The sequence below is a fragment of the Linepithema humile genome, chromosome 6, assembly GCF_040581485.1.
Source record: "Linepithema humile isolate Giens D197 chromosome 6, Lhum_UNIL_v1.0, whole genome shotgun sequence".
Classification (NCBI taxonomy): Eukaryota; Metazoa; Arthropoda; class Insecta; order Hymenoptera; family Formicidae; genus Linepithema; species Linepithema humile.
Window position 1 is genome coordinate 12,638,545 of NC_090133.1, and position 22,290 is coordinate 12,660,834.

The window sequence follows — 22,290 nt, forward strand, 5'->3', positions numbered from 1 at the left end:
TTGGTCTAAATCATTTTTCTTGAAAATGTCTCTCTGAAAAGTTATTCACGTGGGGTTTTTAAAATGGGATACTCTGTATATTAACTTGACATAATTCTTTTTCAGATTTTTTGTTTTTGAGATTGCAGTTATACAACATTTAAGATTTAATTGTTAAAGGAAGATGTTAAAAATAGGTCGATTTTGGCCCATGGTGTGGAACCAAAACTACATATAGTTTCTTATAGTTTTCATACCGTAGAATCACGTGGTAAAGTTCCTCTAGACAGCGGGGAAAGTACGGAAAAATTGAAAAAAGACCATGAAAAATGCAATTTCCCGAGCTGGTTGAAGTTTGGAACGTTCCTGGAGCGATTTTTTAAAAATGATTTGTCGCTCTTGTTCTTTTGCAGGAAGGAAGTTTCGAGACTAACAAACAAAGTACAAAAGAGACCGATTCGATACATGCGTCGGAAGACACCCTTATATCCGAAAAACCACCCCCAAAATCACTCAAACAATTTTCGCCAAGCTAAAAATGATTTGTCGCTCTTCTCCTTTTGCATAGAGGAAGTTCTGAGGCCCTCACATGACATACAAAAAAGACCGATTCGATACATGCGTCAGATCGGTTGAAGTTTGAAAAGTTCCTGGAGCGATTTTTTAAAAATGATTTGTCGCTCTTGTCCTTTTGCAGGGAGGAAGTTTTGAGACCCACAAATAAAGTACGCAAGAGACCAATTCGAAACATGTGTCGGAAGACACCCTTAGCTTAGCGAGAATCGTTTAAGTGATTTTGGAGGTGGTTTTTCGAGTGTAAGAGTGTCTTCCGACGCATGTATCGGATCGGTCTCTTTTGCATATCATGTGAGGGCCTCAGAACTTCCTCTATGCAAAAGGAGAAGAGCGACAAATCATTTTTAGCTTGGCGAGAAATGTTTGAGTGATTTTGGAGGTGGTTTTTTGGGTATAAGGGTGTCTTTCGACGCATGTATCGAATCGGTCTTTTTTGCATGTCGTGTGAGGGCCTCGGAACTTTTTCAGTGCAAAATGAAAAGAGCGACAAATCATTTTTAACTTGGCTAGAATTGTTTGAGTGATTTTGGGGTTGGTTTTCGGGTATAAGGGTGTCTTCCGACGCATGTATCGGATCGGTCTCTTTTGTACTTTGTTTGTTAGTCTCGAAACTTCCTTCCTGCAAAAGAACAAGAGCGACAAATCATTTTTAAAAAATCGCTCCAGGAATGTTCCAAACTTCAACCAGCTCGGGAAATTGCATTTTTTATGGTCTTTTTTCAATTTTTCCGTACTTTTTCCGCTATCTAGAGGAAAACGAACTTTTCCATGTGATTCGGTATGAAATCTATAAGAAATCATGTGTAGTTTTGGTTCCACACCATGGGCCAAAATCGACCTATTTTTAACGTCCTCCTTTATTTTTCTTGATTATATTTTGGTTATGATTGAAATATTCTATAATTTTATATTTGTTTTATAGATGTCTGGATCATTATTCAAAAATTTTTATTTAAAAATTTATTTTGGAAAATATATATGTTTCAGTTGAAGCAGCCGGTGGTAAAGCTCTACCTTGCATTGTCGATGTACGTGATGAAGCACAAGTAATTAATGCAGTGGAAAATGCTGTCGCAAAATTTGGCGGTATTGATGTCGTTGTGAATAATGCTAGCGCTATTTCTTTAACAGACACAGTTTCAACTGATATGAAAAGATACGATTTGATGAATAATATTAACGCTAGAGGAACATTTCTCGTGTATGTTTTTATTATTATTATTGCGATTCATTGTTCTTTACATCAATGTATCTAATTTTAAGTATAAACAGTTAAAAGAAAGTAAAATCTATCTATTAAAAGTATTACGCGTATATTATATTCTAAGATTTGTATTATAAATTATACAGAGCAATTATGTTCTAGATCGAAAATTTGTATTCCTTATCTGAAGAAAAGTGCAAATCCACACATAATTAACATAAGCCCGCCGTTAAATATGAAACCAATTTGGTTTAAAAATCACGTTGCATACACAATTGCCAAGTACGGAATGTCTATGTGTGTTCTTGGTATGGCGGAAGAACTTAAACTTGATAACATTGCGGTTAATGCTGTTTGGCCAAAGACGGGTATGTTATTGTCATATTTAGTATTATTGAATATAATATTATTTATATATATAATATAAATAATATAATATATAAATATAATAATATAATACACTGGAAAAAAATCTTGTTGGATTATCAAGAATTCTTGAAGATTCAAGATAAGACTAGTATGTCTGTTCGAAAATGGATAAAACAGAATTTTTGTTGGAATTACCAGAGGGGATCATGGTTAATTCCATCCTCTTTAAATCTACCAGAATTTCTCGTTAACCTTTTTAAATTCTTTTAGTTAGTTAAGGGCCGATTTTTCCAACTTCTGATAGATTTATCCATCAGTTATCTATTAATAAATAAGGCCGGTTCTACAATAAGTTGCAACTGCCTCGTTGCCAGTCGCGAAGGATGGCAACTACTAATTAAAAAACGCTATTTCTAGTTATTTCTGGTAAGACGGAGCATTCGCGACTGGCGACAGGGTATCGCTAGATTTCCGTTTGCGACTCACCTCCGATTTTGATGAATTTTTACAGGCATATAGTACATACTAAATGTAATCGAAATCCAAAGTGCTAACTTGCGGAAACGAATAATTCCTAAAATATTGAAATTTTTATTATCTTGCTAGATTTTTTATTTTTTGACTGTGCATGCGCAAGATCGATTTTCTGAATAGCTAAGTGAGTTAGTGAATGTAATTTAACTACTTGTACAATTCCACATGAATTTGCAACTTTTCACGCAAAGCGAGGTCCACCTCACATCACCCAGTGCTTTAGATGCGAAGCGAGGTTTATAATTATACGATTTCACGTTGGTTTGCAGCTTCACGCGAAGCGTGATTATCCAAACCCTTGGATTAACCGTATATACTTTACAATGGAAAACGAAGTTCCACATGGGTTTACGACTTTCTACGCAAAGCGAGATTCAATCCAGACCCGAAGTGTATAGTTTTTTGATGATGGAATCCCCCGCAAAAAGGCGGAACACACTGCTTCCACGCATACACTTTCCACGCGAAACGAGGATGCAGTGGGGGTTCCGCCTCCTCCTACGGGAGCTTTTACAAGTTTTTTGATAATAACAACTAAAATATTGGAGTTAGGTAAAATATGTATAAAACCTTATTTGTAGAGCTTTTTATGAGCTTCATTTTTTGTTTGACAATTTTTTCCATACAATAAATATTTTTTAAAATAATTAACAAAAACAGTTTAGTCATTTCCGCAAGTTAGCACTTTAGATTTCGACTACATTCAGTACGTGCAATATGCCTGTAAAAATTCATCAAGATCGGAGGTGGGTCGCAAACGGAAATCTTATTCAGGGTATTGCAACTTATTGTAGAATCGGCCTAATTCTTACTTGGTATTCCAACCATCTAGTAAAGATTACTGATATTTATTAATAAATAACTAATGGATAAACCTACCAAGAAATTGGAACAGCGGGCTCTTAACTAACTAAAGAAATTTAGTAAGGTTAACAAGTTTTACTTTCCGTAAAACATAACTTTACTCTACCGACAAACATCGCGTCTCACTCGGGTGATCGCAAAAGGTTAAGAATGTAACTTATATTTCGTTAAGGATTCAACGACGCGACGTAATCTTCCAGCGAGCTCAGTTGAGGATGCTCTGCGCCGATGCTTCATAAAGGATTTAATGTACGAGTAGCGAAGCCGCAGTAATAGTATAATACAGCGCTCGGAATTAGTTGCACATTTTGGGCCGATTCCCGAGACTAAGGCACTATAAACGTAAGTATTCTCGTCTGCGCCATTTTTATCCCATTCCCCCACTCCTTGCCCTCTCGCTTGCTAAGCTGCTTAGAAGACATAACCTAATCATCATAAACTTCTCAGCTCAGCGACAAAGGGGTGAGAGGGCAAGGAGTGGGAGAATGGGATAAAAATGGCGCAGACGAGAATACCTGTATCTTTAGTGCTCTACCGAGACGATGCCACCTGTTCCCCCATTACCGCCCGGCCGCTGCCGATAGCTCTGGCTCAGGAGCGTTTTATATAAGAAATTGGCTGGATTGTTGAGGCATCTCTCAGGAAATCGTAACATTTTCTTCGCTACATAAATAATGTTTATTTTCATTAATAATTAAATATATACAGGGTGTCCCATAAAGACCGTAACAACGCTTAGGGGTATATTTCTGAGATAATTCTGAGCAAAAAATCTTAATACCAAAATACTCAGGGTGTAATGGTTTTTAGATTAGAAGTATTTAAAGTTAGCGAATAAGATAGCCTGAAATTTGCGCGTTTAGGTGTGTACAACGTACAGTAATAAAAGCGAAATTGACTATCGCTCCCCTGTTGTCAGTATTAATATTTGGGAAATAAATTTGCTAATACATATTAACATACTGTTTACGCAATTAAGATTTTATTGAAAATATTATAAAGAAAAAAATATTACACAAAATGATACACAAAACGCAAACTGTCAAAAATTACATTTCTTTGATATTTCTTTTTATCTTACAGATATTTGTACAATAAAATTATTAAATATATGAAATAGTTTCACAATATTTTATTTTAATAACAGTTAAAAATAATTAAATAATATTGAATATGTAAAAACTCTTTGCGCATAATTTTGAGGTAATAAATGTTATACCTTTGAGTAATGTGTGGGGATTGAGACTGTTTGATGGAATCAAATAATAACACTTGGATGATATCAGACACACAATATATTAATAATAACGAGTACAATTCCCTTTTTCTGTACTGACTCAGTATAATAAGAACATAAACAAGGTGTGCTACTCAGATGGCTCAAAAATACGCAAGCTCGATTCGTAGTGCTGCCCTCCATCATATACCATACTGCCATCTATTAGATAAAACATAAAAAATAAAAACAATATTCCACATAATGAAACGCATGCATTTCATTTTCTTTTAATATTTTATGAACCATTGTTTTTGACATTCCAACTTGACGACTAATTTCACGAATACTCATTGTATTTTCTTCTACATTACGTAGCACTTCTTTTTCATTTTACCATAAATGAGTAACATATAACAATATTCTGTAAGATATAATGTAAAATATCTGTAAGATAAAAAGAAATAATAAACTTGAAGTACAGTTGAGAACATGGTGACTTGAGATTAACACCGCAACTGCAATTTCTCACAATCACATAAGTGATCACCAGTATAGACCTCAATAATGGTGAATTGAATCAACAAAGTTTTAAGTACAGATTAAAAGGAACACTGAAGATGGTTGAATGATCAGCCGAAACGTTTGTTCTAACATTGGTGTAATAAAAAATATATATCAAGAAATACGATCTACTTGGGCTTGAGATCCTCCTACCACTATATCTATATAAAAAGAAATGTCAAAGAAATGTAATTTTTGACAGCTTGCGTTTTGTGTATCATAATATTTTTTTCTTTATAATATTTTCAATAAAATCTTAATTGCGTAAACAATATTTATGTTAATATGTATTAGCAAATTTATTTTCCAAATATTAATACTGATAACAGGGGAGTGATAGTCAATTTCGCTTTTATCACTGTACGTTGTACACACCTGTGCGCGCAAATTTCAGGCTATCTTATTCGCTAACTTTAAATGCTTCTAATTCAAAAACCATTACACCCTGAGTATTTTGGTATTAAGATTTTTTGCTCAGAATTATCTCAGAAATATATCCCTAAGCGTTGTTACGGTCTTTACGGGGCACCCTGTATATATTATGTATTAATAAAAATAAACATTATTTATGTAGCGAAGAAAATGTTACGATTTCCTGAGAGATGCCTAAACAACCCAGCCTATTTCTAATATAAAACGTTCCTGAGCCAGAGCTATCAGCGGCTCGGTCGTCAGCGGCCGGGCGGTAGTAGGGGAACAGGAGGCGTCGTCTCGGGAATCGGCCTAAAATGTGCAACTAATTCCGAGCGGTGGTATAATAAATGAATGCGGCAAACAGTTGAAACAGTCAAACTTTGCATAGCGCTGCGATTAACGTAAATGTAACAAGAAGTTTTGTAGATCCAACAGAAAAATACTTAATTAGATCCTTATAGTATAGTCTACCAACGGTGTAGTTATAAAATATAAAACCCTGTTATGATTACCAGAAATTCTGCTTCGTTTAACAAAAATGCGATCTACCAGAAACGTTTTATTGATATAATCAGAACATTTTTCTCAGTGTACATAAATTATTATTTTTATAAATTTTTTGAAAGTTTTTGACGAATAAGAATTTAATTATACCATTTTGAAAATATCTTAACATCAATTACAAGAATATGTAATACACACAAAATGGGTGTATTTATTAAATAATTTTTAAATTTTGAAATCTTAAAACTCCAAATGTGTGACCAAACAATTAAATGCTGCATTATATAATCGTTTTTACACTCTGCATTATTTATCTAAAACTTTTCTACAAAATATCTAAAATAGCTTAAATCAATATTTACAAAGTTATCGAAAGTTCTAATTGCGTGTCTTACTTGGAAAATTTTTTTATTTCTTCCTAATTCTGTATTTACTATGAATTTTATAATAGAGATATTTATGTGTAGTAGGTAATGTTTTAAACAAACTATTGCAAAATCTGATGAAAAAATGTTGATTTTTATGTACAGGGTGACCATTAAAAAGATGTCTAAAGCAAATTGCTATTATTTTGCAATGAATGGACAGAATGAACTGAATTAAACGTTATTTTGTAGAAGAAACTCGTTAATTTTATTCCATATAGTATGATAGAGTATACAATAAGTAATTGAAATAAACGTGACAAAATATGCTACAAATATCTGAGTATTCAGTGATAAATTATTTTCAAAGTGTTTTTTAAAGTGTTTTGAAAATACTGATAAGTAGAAATAGAGTATTCGAAAATGCATTCTATTTTTCCAATCATGTTAGAAAGTGTATTTCACAGTTTTAAAAAACTTTTAGGTTTCTGTGCCGATTTTGATAAACAACAATTCGAAGATATTTATCAGTGAGCGCCTCGACAGATTTTTAGCATTTTTTTATTATGTTTATTTTCATTATTTATTTATTATATATATTTTTTATACTATACCGGGTGTTTCAGACCACCCGTTCCACCCTTTTAAAACGTAGGGATGTGCTTGTACAAAAAAATGGCTCAGACAAAATTTGCATGATTTCGGGGGATCTATCTGATGGTGACCTTGACTTTGACCTCGCAGTTGATTTTTAAGGTCATTTGAAGTCAGAGTTATTTTTTTAAATGGAAACCCCTATTTTTGATTCCAAAATCTAATAGCTAGTGTCAAGAGCTTTTCAAAACACTATAATGAAGTTATGTTTTATTAAGTACTTTTCGAGTTATGAGGCTTGTAAATTACAGTATTTTGACATAAAATACAAAATATCTTGTAAAATATTCAATTTTTGGAAATCTTACCTTAATACTTTTATGCATAAAATAATGAGACGAATCAATTGGTATAAAGAAAACACATAGTTGCTTTCAAGAAAAAGTATGCAGTTGCATGTTGCAAACTACATATTTTTTCTTGAAAGCAACTTTGTGTTTTCTTTATACCAATTGATTCGTCTCATTATTTTATGCATAAAAGTATTAAGGTAAGATTTCCAAAAATTGAATATTTTACAAGATATTTTGTATTTTATGTCAAAATACTGTAATTTACAAGCCTCATAACTCAAAAAGTACTTAATGAAAAATAACTTCATTATAGTGTTGTTGTGTGTCGAAAGACTACAACGAGATATTTTAATTCAGCAACGCTATTGTTTAAAGAATTAGCAAATAAAACTTTCAACTCGAAGCACGTTCTTAGAAAGACGAATAAGGTATTTAAAATTAACAAAGATATTGACCAATGCTATTTTTTAGACAAGTAACAATCGATTATAATTAAACGCTGAGGCGTTAACCGCATGAGGAAACGATCGGCGGATTGCCTCACAAACAAGCGAAGTAGATCAGCATTCACGGAAAGCAGACGTTGCTAACCTTGATACTGATCTGTATAAAAGAAGGTGACTCGATCGTCACCACGGGTTTTTAAGTTTGATCTAGGCACGAGCTGCACGTCGGTATCGCGAACTCCGAGTTCGTATCTTACGCGATCGTAACGATTGTGAGGAAGTCGTTAAATAAAGTGTACGCGAGTGCTAAGTGAATAAAGATATTTTATTTCTCATTGAACATCGTTCAATAATTATCTCCCTTGCATCAACCCCCTTGGCCCTACACGACGGATCCCGAATCCTGCGTTGGCCCGCGACGAGATCTTTGAGTCACGGGCACGGCGTAACAGTGTTTTGAAAAGCTCTTGACACCAGCTATTAGATTTTGGAATCAAAAATAGGGGTTTCCATTTTAAAAAATAACTCTGACCTTCAAATAACCTTGAAAATCAACTGCGAGGTCAAAGTCAAGGTCACCATCAGATAGATCCCTCGAAATCATACAAATTTCGTCTGAGCCATTTTTTTGTACAAGCACATCCCTACGTTTTAAAAGAGTGGGACGGGTGGTCTGAAACACCCGGTATGTAATAAAATTGATTGGTTTTTTCTGCAAAATGACGTTTCATTCATTTTGTTCTGTTTATTTATTGTAAAGTTACAGCAATTTACTTTAGATATCTTTCCAACCTGTACAATACAGGATGTCCCATTTTAATTGACCATCCCTGTTAATTTCGCAGGAATGGTCAGATAAACAAATATTCTGTACAAAAGTTGTTGGGTTTGGAGGGAGACATCCGATGGTGACATTAGTTTAACCTAAGGTGTACATACCAAGGTCATATGGAGACAACTTTGTTTTTTTAAATGGGACACCCTATTTTTGATTCCAGAATCTAATAGCTGGTGTCAAGAGCTTTTCAAAACACTATAATGAAGTTATTTTTCATTAAGTACTTTTCGAGTTATGAGACTTGTAAGTTACAGTATTTTGACATAAAATACAAAATATCTTGTAAAACATTCAGTTTTCGGGAATCTTATTTTAATACTTTTATGCACAAAATAATGAGACGAATCAATTGGTATAAAGAAAACACATAATTGCTTTTAAAAAAAAGTATGCAGCTGCATGTTGCAAATTACATATTTTTTCTGTCACTATACGTCTCGTCCTTTGATGATTTAGGCAGCATGTGTCTAAAAAATTTTAAAACTGAATAAATTGCTAAAAGTTCACGATCATATGTGCTATATTTTTGCGTTTCGGATAGTTTCTTCGAGAAAAATTCTAGTGATTTCCATTCTCCGGCTTGATATTGTTCGAGTACAGTTCTCATTGCGTTGCTCGACGTGTCAGGGTGAAGTCCCATGGAGTCAACGTACGGTGTACCGGCGTATGGTGTAAAGGAATTATCACAGTCTTTATACCCGTTTTCGTTATGCCAGCACAAACATCGGCTGTCCCATGGAACGTATTTACGCGGCGTAAATATTAATAAGCTAATCACAATGACTTTTTACAAAGCTTATTTTCAAAATGGATACTCAAGGGATCTTGTGATTGACTTATTGATCATTTACGCCGGCATAAATACGTTCTATTGGACAGCCGATGAAATTTTCAGCGTGACGTTTTAATACATACATTCATACATGAAGTCAAAACAAATACTTTTCACAACTGTATATACAGGGTGTTTCGTAAATACCTAACACTGAGTACGCTATGAGATTCCTTGTAAAAAAGTGAGTAATAAAAGTTCTTACAAAAAAGTTGAGACACCAATAGTTTTTAAATGGTGAGCTGTTGAAGTTGACCAATTACGGAGCGGAACTATCGGGCGCTCAGGCACGGCGCGTTCGAACAGGCGAGAGACGCGCCCACGGTTCTTGTGAATTCTACAAGCTGCGAAACAGGCTGCAGCAGCCGTGCCTGAGCGCCCAATAGTTCCGCTCCATAATCGGTCAACTTCAACAGCTCACCATTTAAAAACTATTGGTGTCTCGACTTTTTTTATAAGAACTTTTATTACTCACTTTTATACAAGGAATCTCGTAGCGTACTCAGTGTTAGGTATTTACGAAACACCCTGTATATGTGTGTGCGTGTGTGTAGCGTAAACGATGGAACGCTGCAGAAACCAGTGTGATCCGTGCTGGCGTAACAAAAACGGGCGTAAAGCCTGTGATTGGCCTAGTTCCTTTACGCCATACATACGCCGGTACGCCGTACGCTAGCTCCATAGGTAGGTCTTCACCCTTCAGTCTTCATTATTAGTTCGGCGTTCTCTAAAGGGTAAGGGTGAAATCAGATGATACGGAAAAGAGCTGCGGAACGGAGAGTGCGTCATTGAGACAGCCAATTACAGCTGTTCCGTATGTTCTGCATTACTTCTGTACGGAACTAGGCTGCGGAACTGCTGCGGAGTGAAGAGTGCGTCATTAGAGTCGTTAATTCAAATACTTATGTAAATATTTTTGTTATTAAATAATCAATGATGGCGTATTCAAACAATTTGGTTATGGCAGAAGAAATAAAAGGTGCTTACATTTATTCTTAAATAATTAAAATACAAAGCAGGATCACTTGTTTCAAGCAGCTTGATTAAATTGTCGCTATCGCCTTGTAGCGTTCGCTGCTCAACAGTATAAATGATCTTACCCATATACTCCTTTTAGATTTTTTATGCTCTGACAAGACCGTGTGTAATGCCAATAATTTTAGCAAAGTTAATCTTATTTTTTCTTTTTTATAATTTAACATAGGAGTTCTTAAATATACCTTTAATAACTGTGCTATAGATTCTGTGACCATATTTAATTCACTGTCCATGATTAAATAATAATTTAACTTTATTAAAAAATCTATACAAGAAATCTCACTGAAAACTCCAAAATGTTCAGTTGATGCTTCGATGCAACAACCAAGGACAGCTATTCCGTACGATTGTATTCTGCAAGCCTTGTTCCCTCAGTTCACATGATATGGAATAAGGAATCCAATGACGTATCTGCGAAAAATAAAATTTAAGAAAACAAACATTTTTATAATTGTAGTGCTTTTAAAATAACATATAATGTTATAAATTATGAAAAAGTTTATCTGCGTATAGTAATTTAATGATAAATAAAGATTTTGAAATTAAAAAAAAAAAAAACAGTTTTTAAAGGTTATGTTTTCTTTAATTTTAAAATCTTTATTTATCATTAAATTACTATACGCAGATAAACTTTTTCATAATTTATAACATTATATATTATTTTAAAAGCGCTACAATTATAAAAATGTTTGTTTTCTTAAATTTTATTTTTCGCAGATGCGTCATTGGATTCCTTATTCCGTATCATGTGAACTGAGGGAACAAGACTTGCGGAATACAATCGTACGGAATAGCTGTGATTAACTGTCTCAATGACGCACTCTCCGTTCCGCAGCTCTTTTCCGTTTCATCTGATTTCACCCTAAGCTAACAAAATTGCTTCTGCAAGTTGTTTCTTATTTTCTTGAAAAGCCTTTTCTATCTCCATCGTCCAGATGATAAACTGTTTGTCTTTTTTCTTTTTTTCTGCTAAGTATTTGTTAAGCGGTGCAAGTACTGTTGCAGCGCTATTAATGAATCGATAATAAAAATTGACCATACCTAAATAATAAATCAATTGTTTGGTTTTTTGAAACCTGTTACAGCGGTCACTCTTTTATCTAGAGCAGGGCTCGGAATTATTTCATCTTTTCGGCCGATTCTCGTGGTATACACCTTCTTTCCTCTCCTTACCGCTAGGGCCAGCGCCGCCGAGCGTTAGGAGCGGCGCTATCCGATAAATGTTGAGTTCTTTTCCCTTGTTCATTAAAAGTTAAAAAAACTTATTAAAAATATTTTTTTTATTTTTAAATTTATTATGTGGAAATATTTCAATAGATTTCCACGTCACCTATGAGGTACTATTGCTATTGAGGAAAAAAATATTTTTAATAAATTTGTTTAACATTAATCGGATAGCGCCGCTCCTAACGCTCGGCGGCGCTGGCCCTAGCGGTTGCCGCGCGCGCGGTATATCTTGAGTAATGCTAACGCCGGCGGTACTTAAACTTTGAAGTCTCATAACTCAGGAAGATCTCAATTAAAAATGGTTTATAACCAGTGTTTCGAAAATGCCTTGACGTCAGCTACAAGAATATGAAATAAAAAGTAAGGGTTCCCGTTTAAAAAATTTAAGTCGACCTTGACATGACCTTCACGACACCATTCAAGGTCAATCGCATATGCCCATGTAATGCATTACTTGATCATCAACAACTTTTATCTGAAACATTTTTTAAAATAACCACTTCCCTCGTTTTGTTGGGGTGTACGGGTGGTCTAAAACACCCGGTATATATTGCTCAAAAAAATTATGGCATAGAAAAATTTTGGGCAAAAATTGGCAAACTTTGATTGACGATAACTCCGCGAAAAATCATCGTAGGATCATGATTTTTTTTAAATTAATGCCTAAAATCTCTACTTTAAGATACTAAGTATAGCTCGATTTTAAGTTTAATGCACCCCTACCAGTGTAACCCTTAAATCTGAGGGCATATTTGTTATATTGAAAATTGCAAAGTTTGACGGAATGCACGGACTTGCTAAAATTTGTTGGGGGGATGCCGTATGCAACAGCATAAAGTCCGAACCTTCCCCTTTAATTAAAAAAAAAAGCAAGTTGCTGCGATTTTTTTCGCAAAATTACAGCACTTTAAAGTAATCCTTACATTTTTAACATGTTGTAATATAATGTCGTACGTCATAGATCACATTTGTTAAAGCCGTGGGGCGCATTATTTCGATGTATTGACGTAGTAAGCCTTTCACTTTGCAGTTGCTGTTTATTGTTAGCACGGATATTTGCTTGATGTTGCTAGAATGCGTCTTATTATTAGCGTCTTATTAAAGTTGTGCTCGTCGATTAATCTGCGATTTTTCAGGTCGGCTAAAATGCCGTGGTGAGCTAGAAAATCGGTTCCTATTATTGGCTGCTTGACGTCGGCTATTACGAAGTTCCAACGGAAAGGTCATCGTAAGCCTATGTCTAATACTTGTGTAATACTTGTGTTCTGATGCCATACGTGCGTATTTCTGTATTGTTGGCTGCAAATAGTCAAAGATCAGTAGGTCAAGTATTCCACGTACCACCTTTTAGAATAACGGAGATATCTGCTCCTGTGTCTACCAAGTAGACGATATTCTCTTTTCTGTCGCAAATTGTCAGGCGTTTATTCACTAATGGTTCGCCGACGAATGCCTGGCATCGTGGCGGTGAATCTAATTTTCCGACTTCTTTTCGCTTTTTTATTCACATGGTTTTTCACATTTAAATGCTTTTGCACCGAATCTACGATGGTAGTAACAGATTTTATCTTTATCTTTATCTCGAGATTTACTTCGTGATTGGCCTTTATAGCTTCTGCGTTCTTTGGACCTGCTACGGGCCCTACCTCTTGTCTGCTTGGTTAGGATCGCCATTTGCTTGGTTAGGATTGCGATATTGGTGGCCATCTTGCTAACTGCTTCTGTCCCCGCGTTCACTGGTTGTACGGCTAACGTAATAGGCTTGACCGTGTTTAATATCTTATCTGCTTGTGTGACTAGTAGCCACGTAGTTTGCTTTACTGAGGTCACTCACTGATCGTCAGTATTGTACGTATATTCTCCGGAAGTTGCTCTATGAATATTGTTCGAAGGACTCCATCGGTCACCTGTCCTTCGGCGAGATTCCGTGGGCACTACAAGAGGACGGAGGGCTTGTCGTCTCCTAGCTCGTGTGAAGCAATAGCTTTCGTAATCGCAAGGCGTTAGTTTCTCCTAGGACTGCAGTAAGACGCTCTTTTATCGCTGCATATCGCTCTTCGTCCGGAGACCGGAGACGTGATGTCTGCAACAAGCGGAAAGATACTGGGGTCTAAATGTAATATCACGTATCGGAATTTTGTCTCGTCGCTCGTAATCCTGTTTATTACGAAGACTGCCTCAACTTGCGCAAACCAAAGATGCGGGTTTTCCTTCCAGAAGGGTGATACCCGCACTATACCGCTTGCTTCTATGCTTATGTTCCCTGTGCTGGGGATCGGTGTCGTGCCTAATGTCCCGCTGCTCGGCAGATAGGTATTGGCTGGTTTTCTCTGGTGCGCCTAGGACGCTCGCCGGCCTCTCTGGGGTCCAACGGCATCTCTTGTTTTTCGATCACTTACCTGAGGGACTTCCCGGTTACAATCACGTCGGGGTCACTAAATATGGCGGTATCGCCACGTGTCGCGTTCGTTGCTATCACATCACTCGAGTATTATTAATTACTCTAAGTGCGAATGTCTCAATTTCGGAAATTGATTTTCAATTTAACAATTAACAAATATTTATTACAACCCACGTAAATACTTTAGTAACAATAGTTGAATTACAGACTTATTGCGTCTTCTCTCTAGACGGCACGAAGGTAAGTATATACCAAGATCTGTAGAGAGAAGGTTACCTCAGTAAAACCGGTTGTTGGCGAGGGACGATGAAGGAAGGGGGGAGCTAGAAACAGCTTGTGATGAGAGGCGATGAAGTAAGGGGGGGAGCTAGAAACAGTTTGAAGGCGAGGAGGCGATGAAGGAAGGGGAGAGCATGATGATCTTATCTGCAAACAGTAGCTGTCTGAGATAGCTTCTGCTCGCAGATGACATCATTATTGCCCCTCTTGTCGCTCGCCCTTCTCTGCATTTGCCCCTCTTGCCGCTCGCCCCTCTCTGCATTTGCCCCTTTTGCCGCTCGTCCCTCTTTGCGTATGAAGTAACTTTCTCTCTACAGATCTTGAGTATATACAAGATATCCTAAATAAAGCGGGACTCTAGAATATCTTTTATCATTATATACCGGGTGTAACAGAGCGACCATATCAGGCTAATTTTTCGAAAAATGTGCATTTTTTGACAAACTTGTTTCATTATTTGATGAGATTGGATAAAGGATTTTCCAAGTTTCACACAAAATTTAATGCTGATATGCTGCTCATGAAAGTCAGCCATCTCAAAAATCGCAAAACACACGACAAGGTTGCACTCAAAGCAGCTGGGAGTGACTAAACATAGTAAAATTACACAATTAAGGGAGGTTACTCGTCAAAATCTCTGCTACGTAGGAATGGCATCCATACTTGACTGCGACACTTCGTTTACACGCAGTTACAAAAATTCGCGATTTTTTTAAACAGATTTTGTAAACTGTTATGTGACAAATATTTTCTCTTGTGTTATAGAAGTATTATCAGGTACACAGTTTCTGTTGCAAATTTTCAGTGTCAATATATTGCTACAACTTCTTCATATCGTATAGAAAAAGTATGCAGCTGCATGTTGCAAATTACATATTTTTTCTTAAAAGCAACTATGTGTTTTCTTTATACCAATTGATTCGTCTCATTATTCTGTATATAAAAGTATTAAGGTAAGATTCCCGAAAATTGAATGTTTTACAAGATATTTTGTATTTTATGTTAAAATATGTAACTTTTAAGCCTCGTAACTCGGAAAATACTTAATGAAAAATAATTTTATTGTAGTGTTTTGAAAAGCTGTCGAGGTCAGCTAGAAGAATATGCAACAAAAAATGGGGGTTTTTATTTAAAAATTTTAAAGTGATTTTTACGTGACCTTGACAACGCAATCCAAGGTCACACTAACCTTGCTATGTGAAGCGTCTCTTAAAACCCTATAACTTTTTTCTGGGACATTTAAAAAAAAATGCACATTTTTGGAAAAATTAGCCTGATATGGTCGCTCTGTTACACCCGGTATATAATGATGAAAATCTTATCAATTATATTGTTCTACAATGAAAAATTTTCTCCAGTTCTATTAAGTGATTTTAATGTATTGTGATATGAGAAATTCAAATGTGAAATGAAAAGTAGCCTATCAAAAATAGTTTTAGAGTTATAGATACTCAATACCAGAATTTTCGAAGAGATCTCAGCCTATAGACAGTGGAACAGTCGTGATAGAAAATTCATTATAAGGGTGTCTCAGACTTAGCGTAACACCCGTTAATGGCAGATTCCTAAGATCATTTGAAGATGAAAATCTTATTGCCAGAATGTCGAGGCTGCTATAGTTTTTGATCAGGAAAGGTTTAAGTTCACAATCGGCTTGTTAAAATTACGAACGCTTAGGGACATCGCATATCGAAAGATCCTTCCACAACACTTTACTCAGCTTGATCGAATTAATAATACTTGAAATTATTGTTCACTTTATATCTTTGTATATTATTCGCAAGATTGATGAATTTCGGGATGATAATAGTACTTGTCGTATGGAAAAGCGATGCGCGTCGAATTGTCAAAGCATTCGTGTGAAACGTGTTATTGACAAATGATGTTTCTCATATTATAACAAAGTGAAATTTTCAATGCATTGAATAACTCGCCGATTCGTCAGGATTCGGTTGGGAATTTGTCGGGAGACTCCAAATCCTCAGGAAGATCCTCGGTTGTGTTGGTATGATGCTTGTCGCTTGTTTCTGGCAGCAGTGCATCGGGGTGCTTGATTAGCGTGAGTTCTCTTGCCTCTCACGATTCCACAGTACCGATCGTGAGAGGCAAGGAGATTCACGCTAATCAAGCACGTGCGTTTACATTCTACATTACATTTACATACAGATACATACAGGGCCGGAGACTTCCTATCACTCGGGGTGTGGAATTCCAAGTACAAACGGGGGGGGGGGGGGGGCAAAAAATTTTGCAGATTTGTGCGTATATATGTAGACTACATGTATTTTTTATATATTATAATTAACATTTATTAAATACTATATGTAAATCTTATTTAAATCTGTTATTATCGCGTCTCGTGTGATGTCGCAAAAATACTTGCTCTGAACGTATTTCTTGATATAAATTTATTCATGAGGGTTTCAAGATCTAAATTTGAAGCATCATCCTTATGAACATGCAATATTGCAACACTATTTAGCCGCCTTTGCCCCATTGAATTGCGCAAGTATGTCTTAAGACGTCGCATGGCTGAAAAAGAGCGCTCACATGTACATGTTGAATTTGGAACAGTTAGCAAAAGTTTGACAAGATTGTTGTATTCTGGTAGAAAATCACGTGTGGTCTTATTATCTCTTAAAAAAGTAACTACATCCTTGAATGTATTAATTTTCACGTTTTTATTATTTAATATATCAAAAAACATTTCGCGGTGTCGGAGCAATTTTTCTTCATCGATGTCGCCATCTGATGGTGTTGTTGCATTTTTAGGCATGGACTTATTATAAAAATCAAATATTACCCCGGTGTCTTCAGATTTTGCAGTCAAAAAGTTTTCTAATGTATTTAATAACTGCTTTGTTTCAGAACTAAATCTAGTATTCAATGACATTAACACTTGATCGAAAATTTCTAAAAATATTTTTTTGTAATATTCTTTAGGTGTTTTAAAAATGTGAGCAGTACTTTCGATAGATGTCTGTTTGAAACGTTTGGGGATTTTTTTTTGACGCTTTAATTTTAGATCTTCTAAGTCTAACACTTTAATATCTGCATTCGTTTTTTCCCATAATTTTGCAAATTTCGTATCTCGGTCCTTTGACAGGATGTTTATCACAGTATTCACATTTTCGTGTCCAGCATTAACGCAAAGATTAGAATTTTGCAATGACGCATTCAGCACTTCTATTTTATCAAACATTTCAATTACTGCGATTAAGAAAAAATAGAACTCAAAAATTTGTATGTGATTCAAAAATCCCAACGCTCTTGCCATAGTGGAGTGATCAATTTCTGGATTATTTGCCAATTTATCAAAAAAATCCTGTATAACCTCGTAATTGTCGCGAACTGTTTTTAATGATTTAATTCGCATACACCATCTAAAACAACAATGATACAAGTAAAATAATATATGTTAAATTATTACTTATATATAAAACTTATATATAAAATTTATAATTTAGCTTGAACAATAAAAACTGTTGTTTGTAATGGAAATTCAAGAAATTATAGTTATAAAATTATAACTCAACAAAACTTTGTTAAAATAAATTAAACCCAATTCAAATTGACTAAAGGCTGCTTTATACATATTTATACCATATTTATATCATAATTATAATTAACCTTGATGGGCAAAACGGAGATAGTTGAGGATTGTTTTCCGATTAAAGATTTTTAAATTTTGCCAGTCTTTTTGGAGAATCACGTATAAAATTTATCATATCTTTGAGAACTTCAATAAAGTTTTTTATAGGTAAAACATTTTCAATACTGTCTTGAACGACGAGGCTTAGATTATGCGCATTACAGTGAACGAATAAAGCACGAGGTTCTAACTCTTTTATTCGAGCTTGTAGGCCCGATAGATGTCCACTTATGTTGGCTGCTCCGTCATAACACTGCCTTCGTAACTTTTTAATATCTAAATCAGCGTTCGGAATTAGTTGCACATTTCGGGCCGATTCTCGAGACGACGCCTCCTGTTCCCCCACCACCGCTCGGCCGTTGGCGGCCGAGCCGCCGATAGCTCTGGCGCAGGAGCGTTTTATATAAGAAATAGGCTGGGTTGTTGAGGCACCTCTCAGAAAATAGTAATATTTTCTTTGCTACATAAATAATGTTTATTTTTATTAATAATTAAATATATATATATTATGTATTAATAAAAATAAACATTATTTATGTAGTGAAGAAAATGTTACGATTTCCCGAAAGATGCCTAAACAATCCAGCCTATTTCTAATATAAAACGCTCCTAAGCCAGAGCTATCGGCGACTCGGCCGTCAGCGGCCGAGCGGTAGTGGGGGAACAGGAGGCGTTGTCTCGTAAATCGGTCCAAAATGTGCAACTAATTCCGAGCGCTGATCTAAATCACATCGAGTAAATATATCTTGCACAATATTTAAAAGCGTATCAGCTTTCGTGTTTTCTGTTTGATAAAATCCAAGAAAGATTTTACGTGTCTCTGAATCGTCCGAGGCAATTCTTAAAGAAATGGAGATTTGTTCGTATCTAGTTATGTCCGTTGTTTCGTCTAAAAGAATTGAATAATAACGAGCAGTTTTTATAACTGAAAGTTGCTGCCTTACTACTTCATCAGCCATTATATTCAAAAGTTCATCTACAATATGATGAGATGTAAAACTGTAGCCTTCTCTATTTAATAGCTTTTTCAACTCAGGGATGTCTTCAGCGCGCATTTTTTAAAATTGTATAAAATTTGAATTGTTATCATTTTGATCTCCTCGAAACGCTAAACCTTGTCTGGCTAATATTAAAATTGTAGTGCAGGTTTTATGTAAGGCTGTTCGATTATCTGACATCTCTTTTAATTTTGCGGTTGAAAGTTGCTGGACTACACTTTCCTTTTTCACCAATGCCAATAGTTTAATTACTTCTCGATGAAGTTGACTGCTTTCATGATTTTTGAATCGGGACGAAGCATTTTTCCAACATTAAAAACCATTATCGACAAAAGCTTCACGAGAAGCATTACAGTTTGCTGTCGCTGACAAAGGTAATTGCAGCATTACTGCTTCCGTACATACTAAGCAGACTGCTTTTTTTGCCGAATTAAGTTTTAGCCAGTTATACGTACGTTGCCAACGACTATGGTAAATGACAATAGCATTTTAGCATCTGGAAAGAAAGTGTAACTGATATAAATTGCTTTGGTTATTTTTCGCTTTTTTTATGCTTGTGCATTTCAATTTTGTAAGGTAATTCTGATGACGTTGCTGCAATTCTGTAATATTATTAGGAAATAATAAGTGATGTAAAATTTAATACAAAACGTGACAGCCGAATAAAGTGAAAACAAATGACATACATCGAATATGATTATCTTAAGTCAGTGCTCGGAATTAGTCTGAACATTTCAGCCGATTTCCGTGGTATACGCCTCCTTTCCTCTTCTTACCGCGCGCGCCGCAGCCGCTTGGGCCAGCGCCGCCGAGCGTTAGGAGCGGCTCTATCTGATTAGGTTCTATGAGTAGGTTCTTCTCCCTATTTATTAAAATTTATTAAAAATAAATTTTTTTTAAAATTTATTAAGTGGAAATATTTCAATAGATTTCTACGTCACCCATGAGGTACTAATACTGACACGTTTTTCAAAAAGTGGTTTCTATCTACATTATTGCATCAATTGTTCATTCTCATAAAAGGCCAAGAAAATCTAATTAAGAAAATCTCTTTTATATATATTTTTTTTTAAATTAAGAATTTATTTTTATCTTTAGTGGAATAGGTCTACGGGGGAAACCACTTTAAAAAAAAACGCGTCAGCATTAGTATCTCATGGGTGACGTGGAAATCTATTGAAATATTTCCACTTAATAAATTTAAAAATAAAAAATTTATTTTTTATAAATTTTAATACATTTTTTAAAATTTTAATAAATAGGGAGAAGAACCCACTCATAATCAGATAGTGTCGCTCCTAACGCTCGGCGGCGCTGGCCCTAGCGGCTGCGGCGCGCGCGGTAAGGAGAGGAAAGGAGGCGTATACCACGGAAATCGGCTGAAATGTTCAGACTAATTCCGAGCACTGTCTTAAGTAAATGTTTTAAGTAAAATTTTCAGGCAGAAAAATAATTAAAATATAAATATAAAAATTATATATCGATAACGATCAGATAAGAAAATATTTACTTATTACCGCTTTTTTCTTCGTTTCCGTCATCAATCGAAAATCTATCGATAGCCTTTGAATTTTTATTTGAATTCTCATCTGAATTTGAAGGAGGAGTTGGGTATTCAAATTCTGGGGTGCAGTTCCGAATAGGTGAAACGCCCGATTGTTTTGAAACTCCACTATTTTATGTAGTTTGGCGCGCTGATTACGAATATGATAATAAAAATCGCCGACTAGATCATTTTCAAGGTCAAAACAAGGTCAGAAAAAGTGAAAAAATATCACTTTTTTGAGATTATTTCGAGAAATATTGATGTAACAAAAAAAAGTTGTAGTTCTTGTAAAAATCATTTATGTCCTATGCATTTTTTGTGTAAAACTGATAGTTTTCGAGAAAATTGACGTTAAAGATTAAAAACTTTGGTAAGTAGGATGAAACACAAGGGGTTCGGGGGGCGGAGCCCCCCGAGGGGGAAATGGGTGCAGGCGGGGAGGGGGGTGCAGGGGGGAGGGGCGGAGCCTCTCCCCCCGCTTATTACATAGCTAGTGTCTATTATAGAAGTTGAAAATAACTTTCAAACACAATATGCTCTCTACCTTGCGTAGGGGTCTTGCTAATCTTTTCAGTATCAAATATTTTTAGTATATTGTAGACTCATCATACCTTTAGTAAGGCGAAGATTTAATTCATATAAACTTTCTGCGCGCACACACCTTGCGTTGGGGTCTTGCTAATCTTTCCTGTTTTTAAAATTTTTAGTATATAGTAGACTCATACTTTTAGTAAGGCAAAGATTTAAATCATATAAACTTTCTGCGCGCACACACCTTGCGTTGGGGTCTTGCTAATCTTTTCAGTATCTAGTATTTTTAGTATATTGTAGACTCATTAGATTTTTAGCAAGGCAAAGATTTAATAAATATACATAAATTGTATACGCACACACGCCGCTACATTCTTGAACGGCATGCGCATGCAAGCTAAGGCCTACCTGTTTACCAAAGTTTTTAATCTTTAACGTCAATTTTCTCGAAAATTATCAGTTTTACACAAAAAATGCATAGAACATAAATAATGTATTTTTACAAGAACTGCAACTTTTATTTGAGACATTTTTTCGTTACATCAATATTTCTCGAAATAATCTCAAAAAAGTGATATTTTTTCACTTTTTTTGGAGTTTTGACCTTGAAAATGATCTTGTCGGCGATTTTCATTATCATATTCGTAATCAGCGCGCCAAAATACATAAAATAGTGCAGTTTCAAAAAAATCGGGCGTTTTACCTATTCGGAACTTTATCCCAAATTCTGTTTCGTTTGAATTTTTTTTTCCTTTTTTTAATAAGAAACTTTTCCATGGAGATGAAAGTATTCAAATTAAAACTCCTTGCGTGGTTCCTGAATTTCGAGCTGAATCTCGGGCACGGTTGCAACACCGAATACACACACACACACACACACACACACACACAATGACGTAACTTATCGTCAGTAAGGATGTATCGCTAATAAGTACGTTGAAGAAAGGGAAATATCGAAAGCACGTG

General features: G+C 35.3%; 1 protein-coding gene and 1 long non-coding RNA gene across 2 annotated transcripts in view; both read left to right on the forward strand.

Moving 5' to 3' along the window:
* Hsdl2 (Hydroxysteroid dehydrogenase like 2) overlaps window positions 1–22,290 on the forward strand; it is an 83,446-nt gene that overhangs the window by 25,648 nt on the left and 35,508 nt on the right. The window contains exons 3-4 of the mRNA XM_067358247.1: window positions 1,543–1,756; window positions 1,922–2,127. Of these exons, the coding sequence (XP_067214348.1) occupies window positions 1,543–1,756; window positions 1,922–2,127 (420 nt within the window). The remainder of the gene's footprint in view (window positions 1–1,542; window positions 1,757–1,921; window positions 2,128–22,290) is intronic.
* Window positions 2,180–6,847, forward strand: LOC137000785 (uncharacterized). Its single transcript, XR_010890974.1, has 2 exons — window positions 2,180–3,868; window positions 3,974–6,847. It is a non-coding gene; the product is annotated as an uncharacterized lncRNA (long non-coding RNA).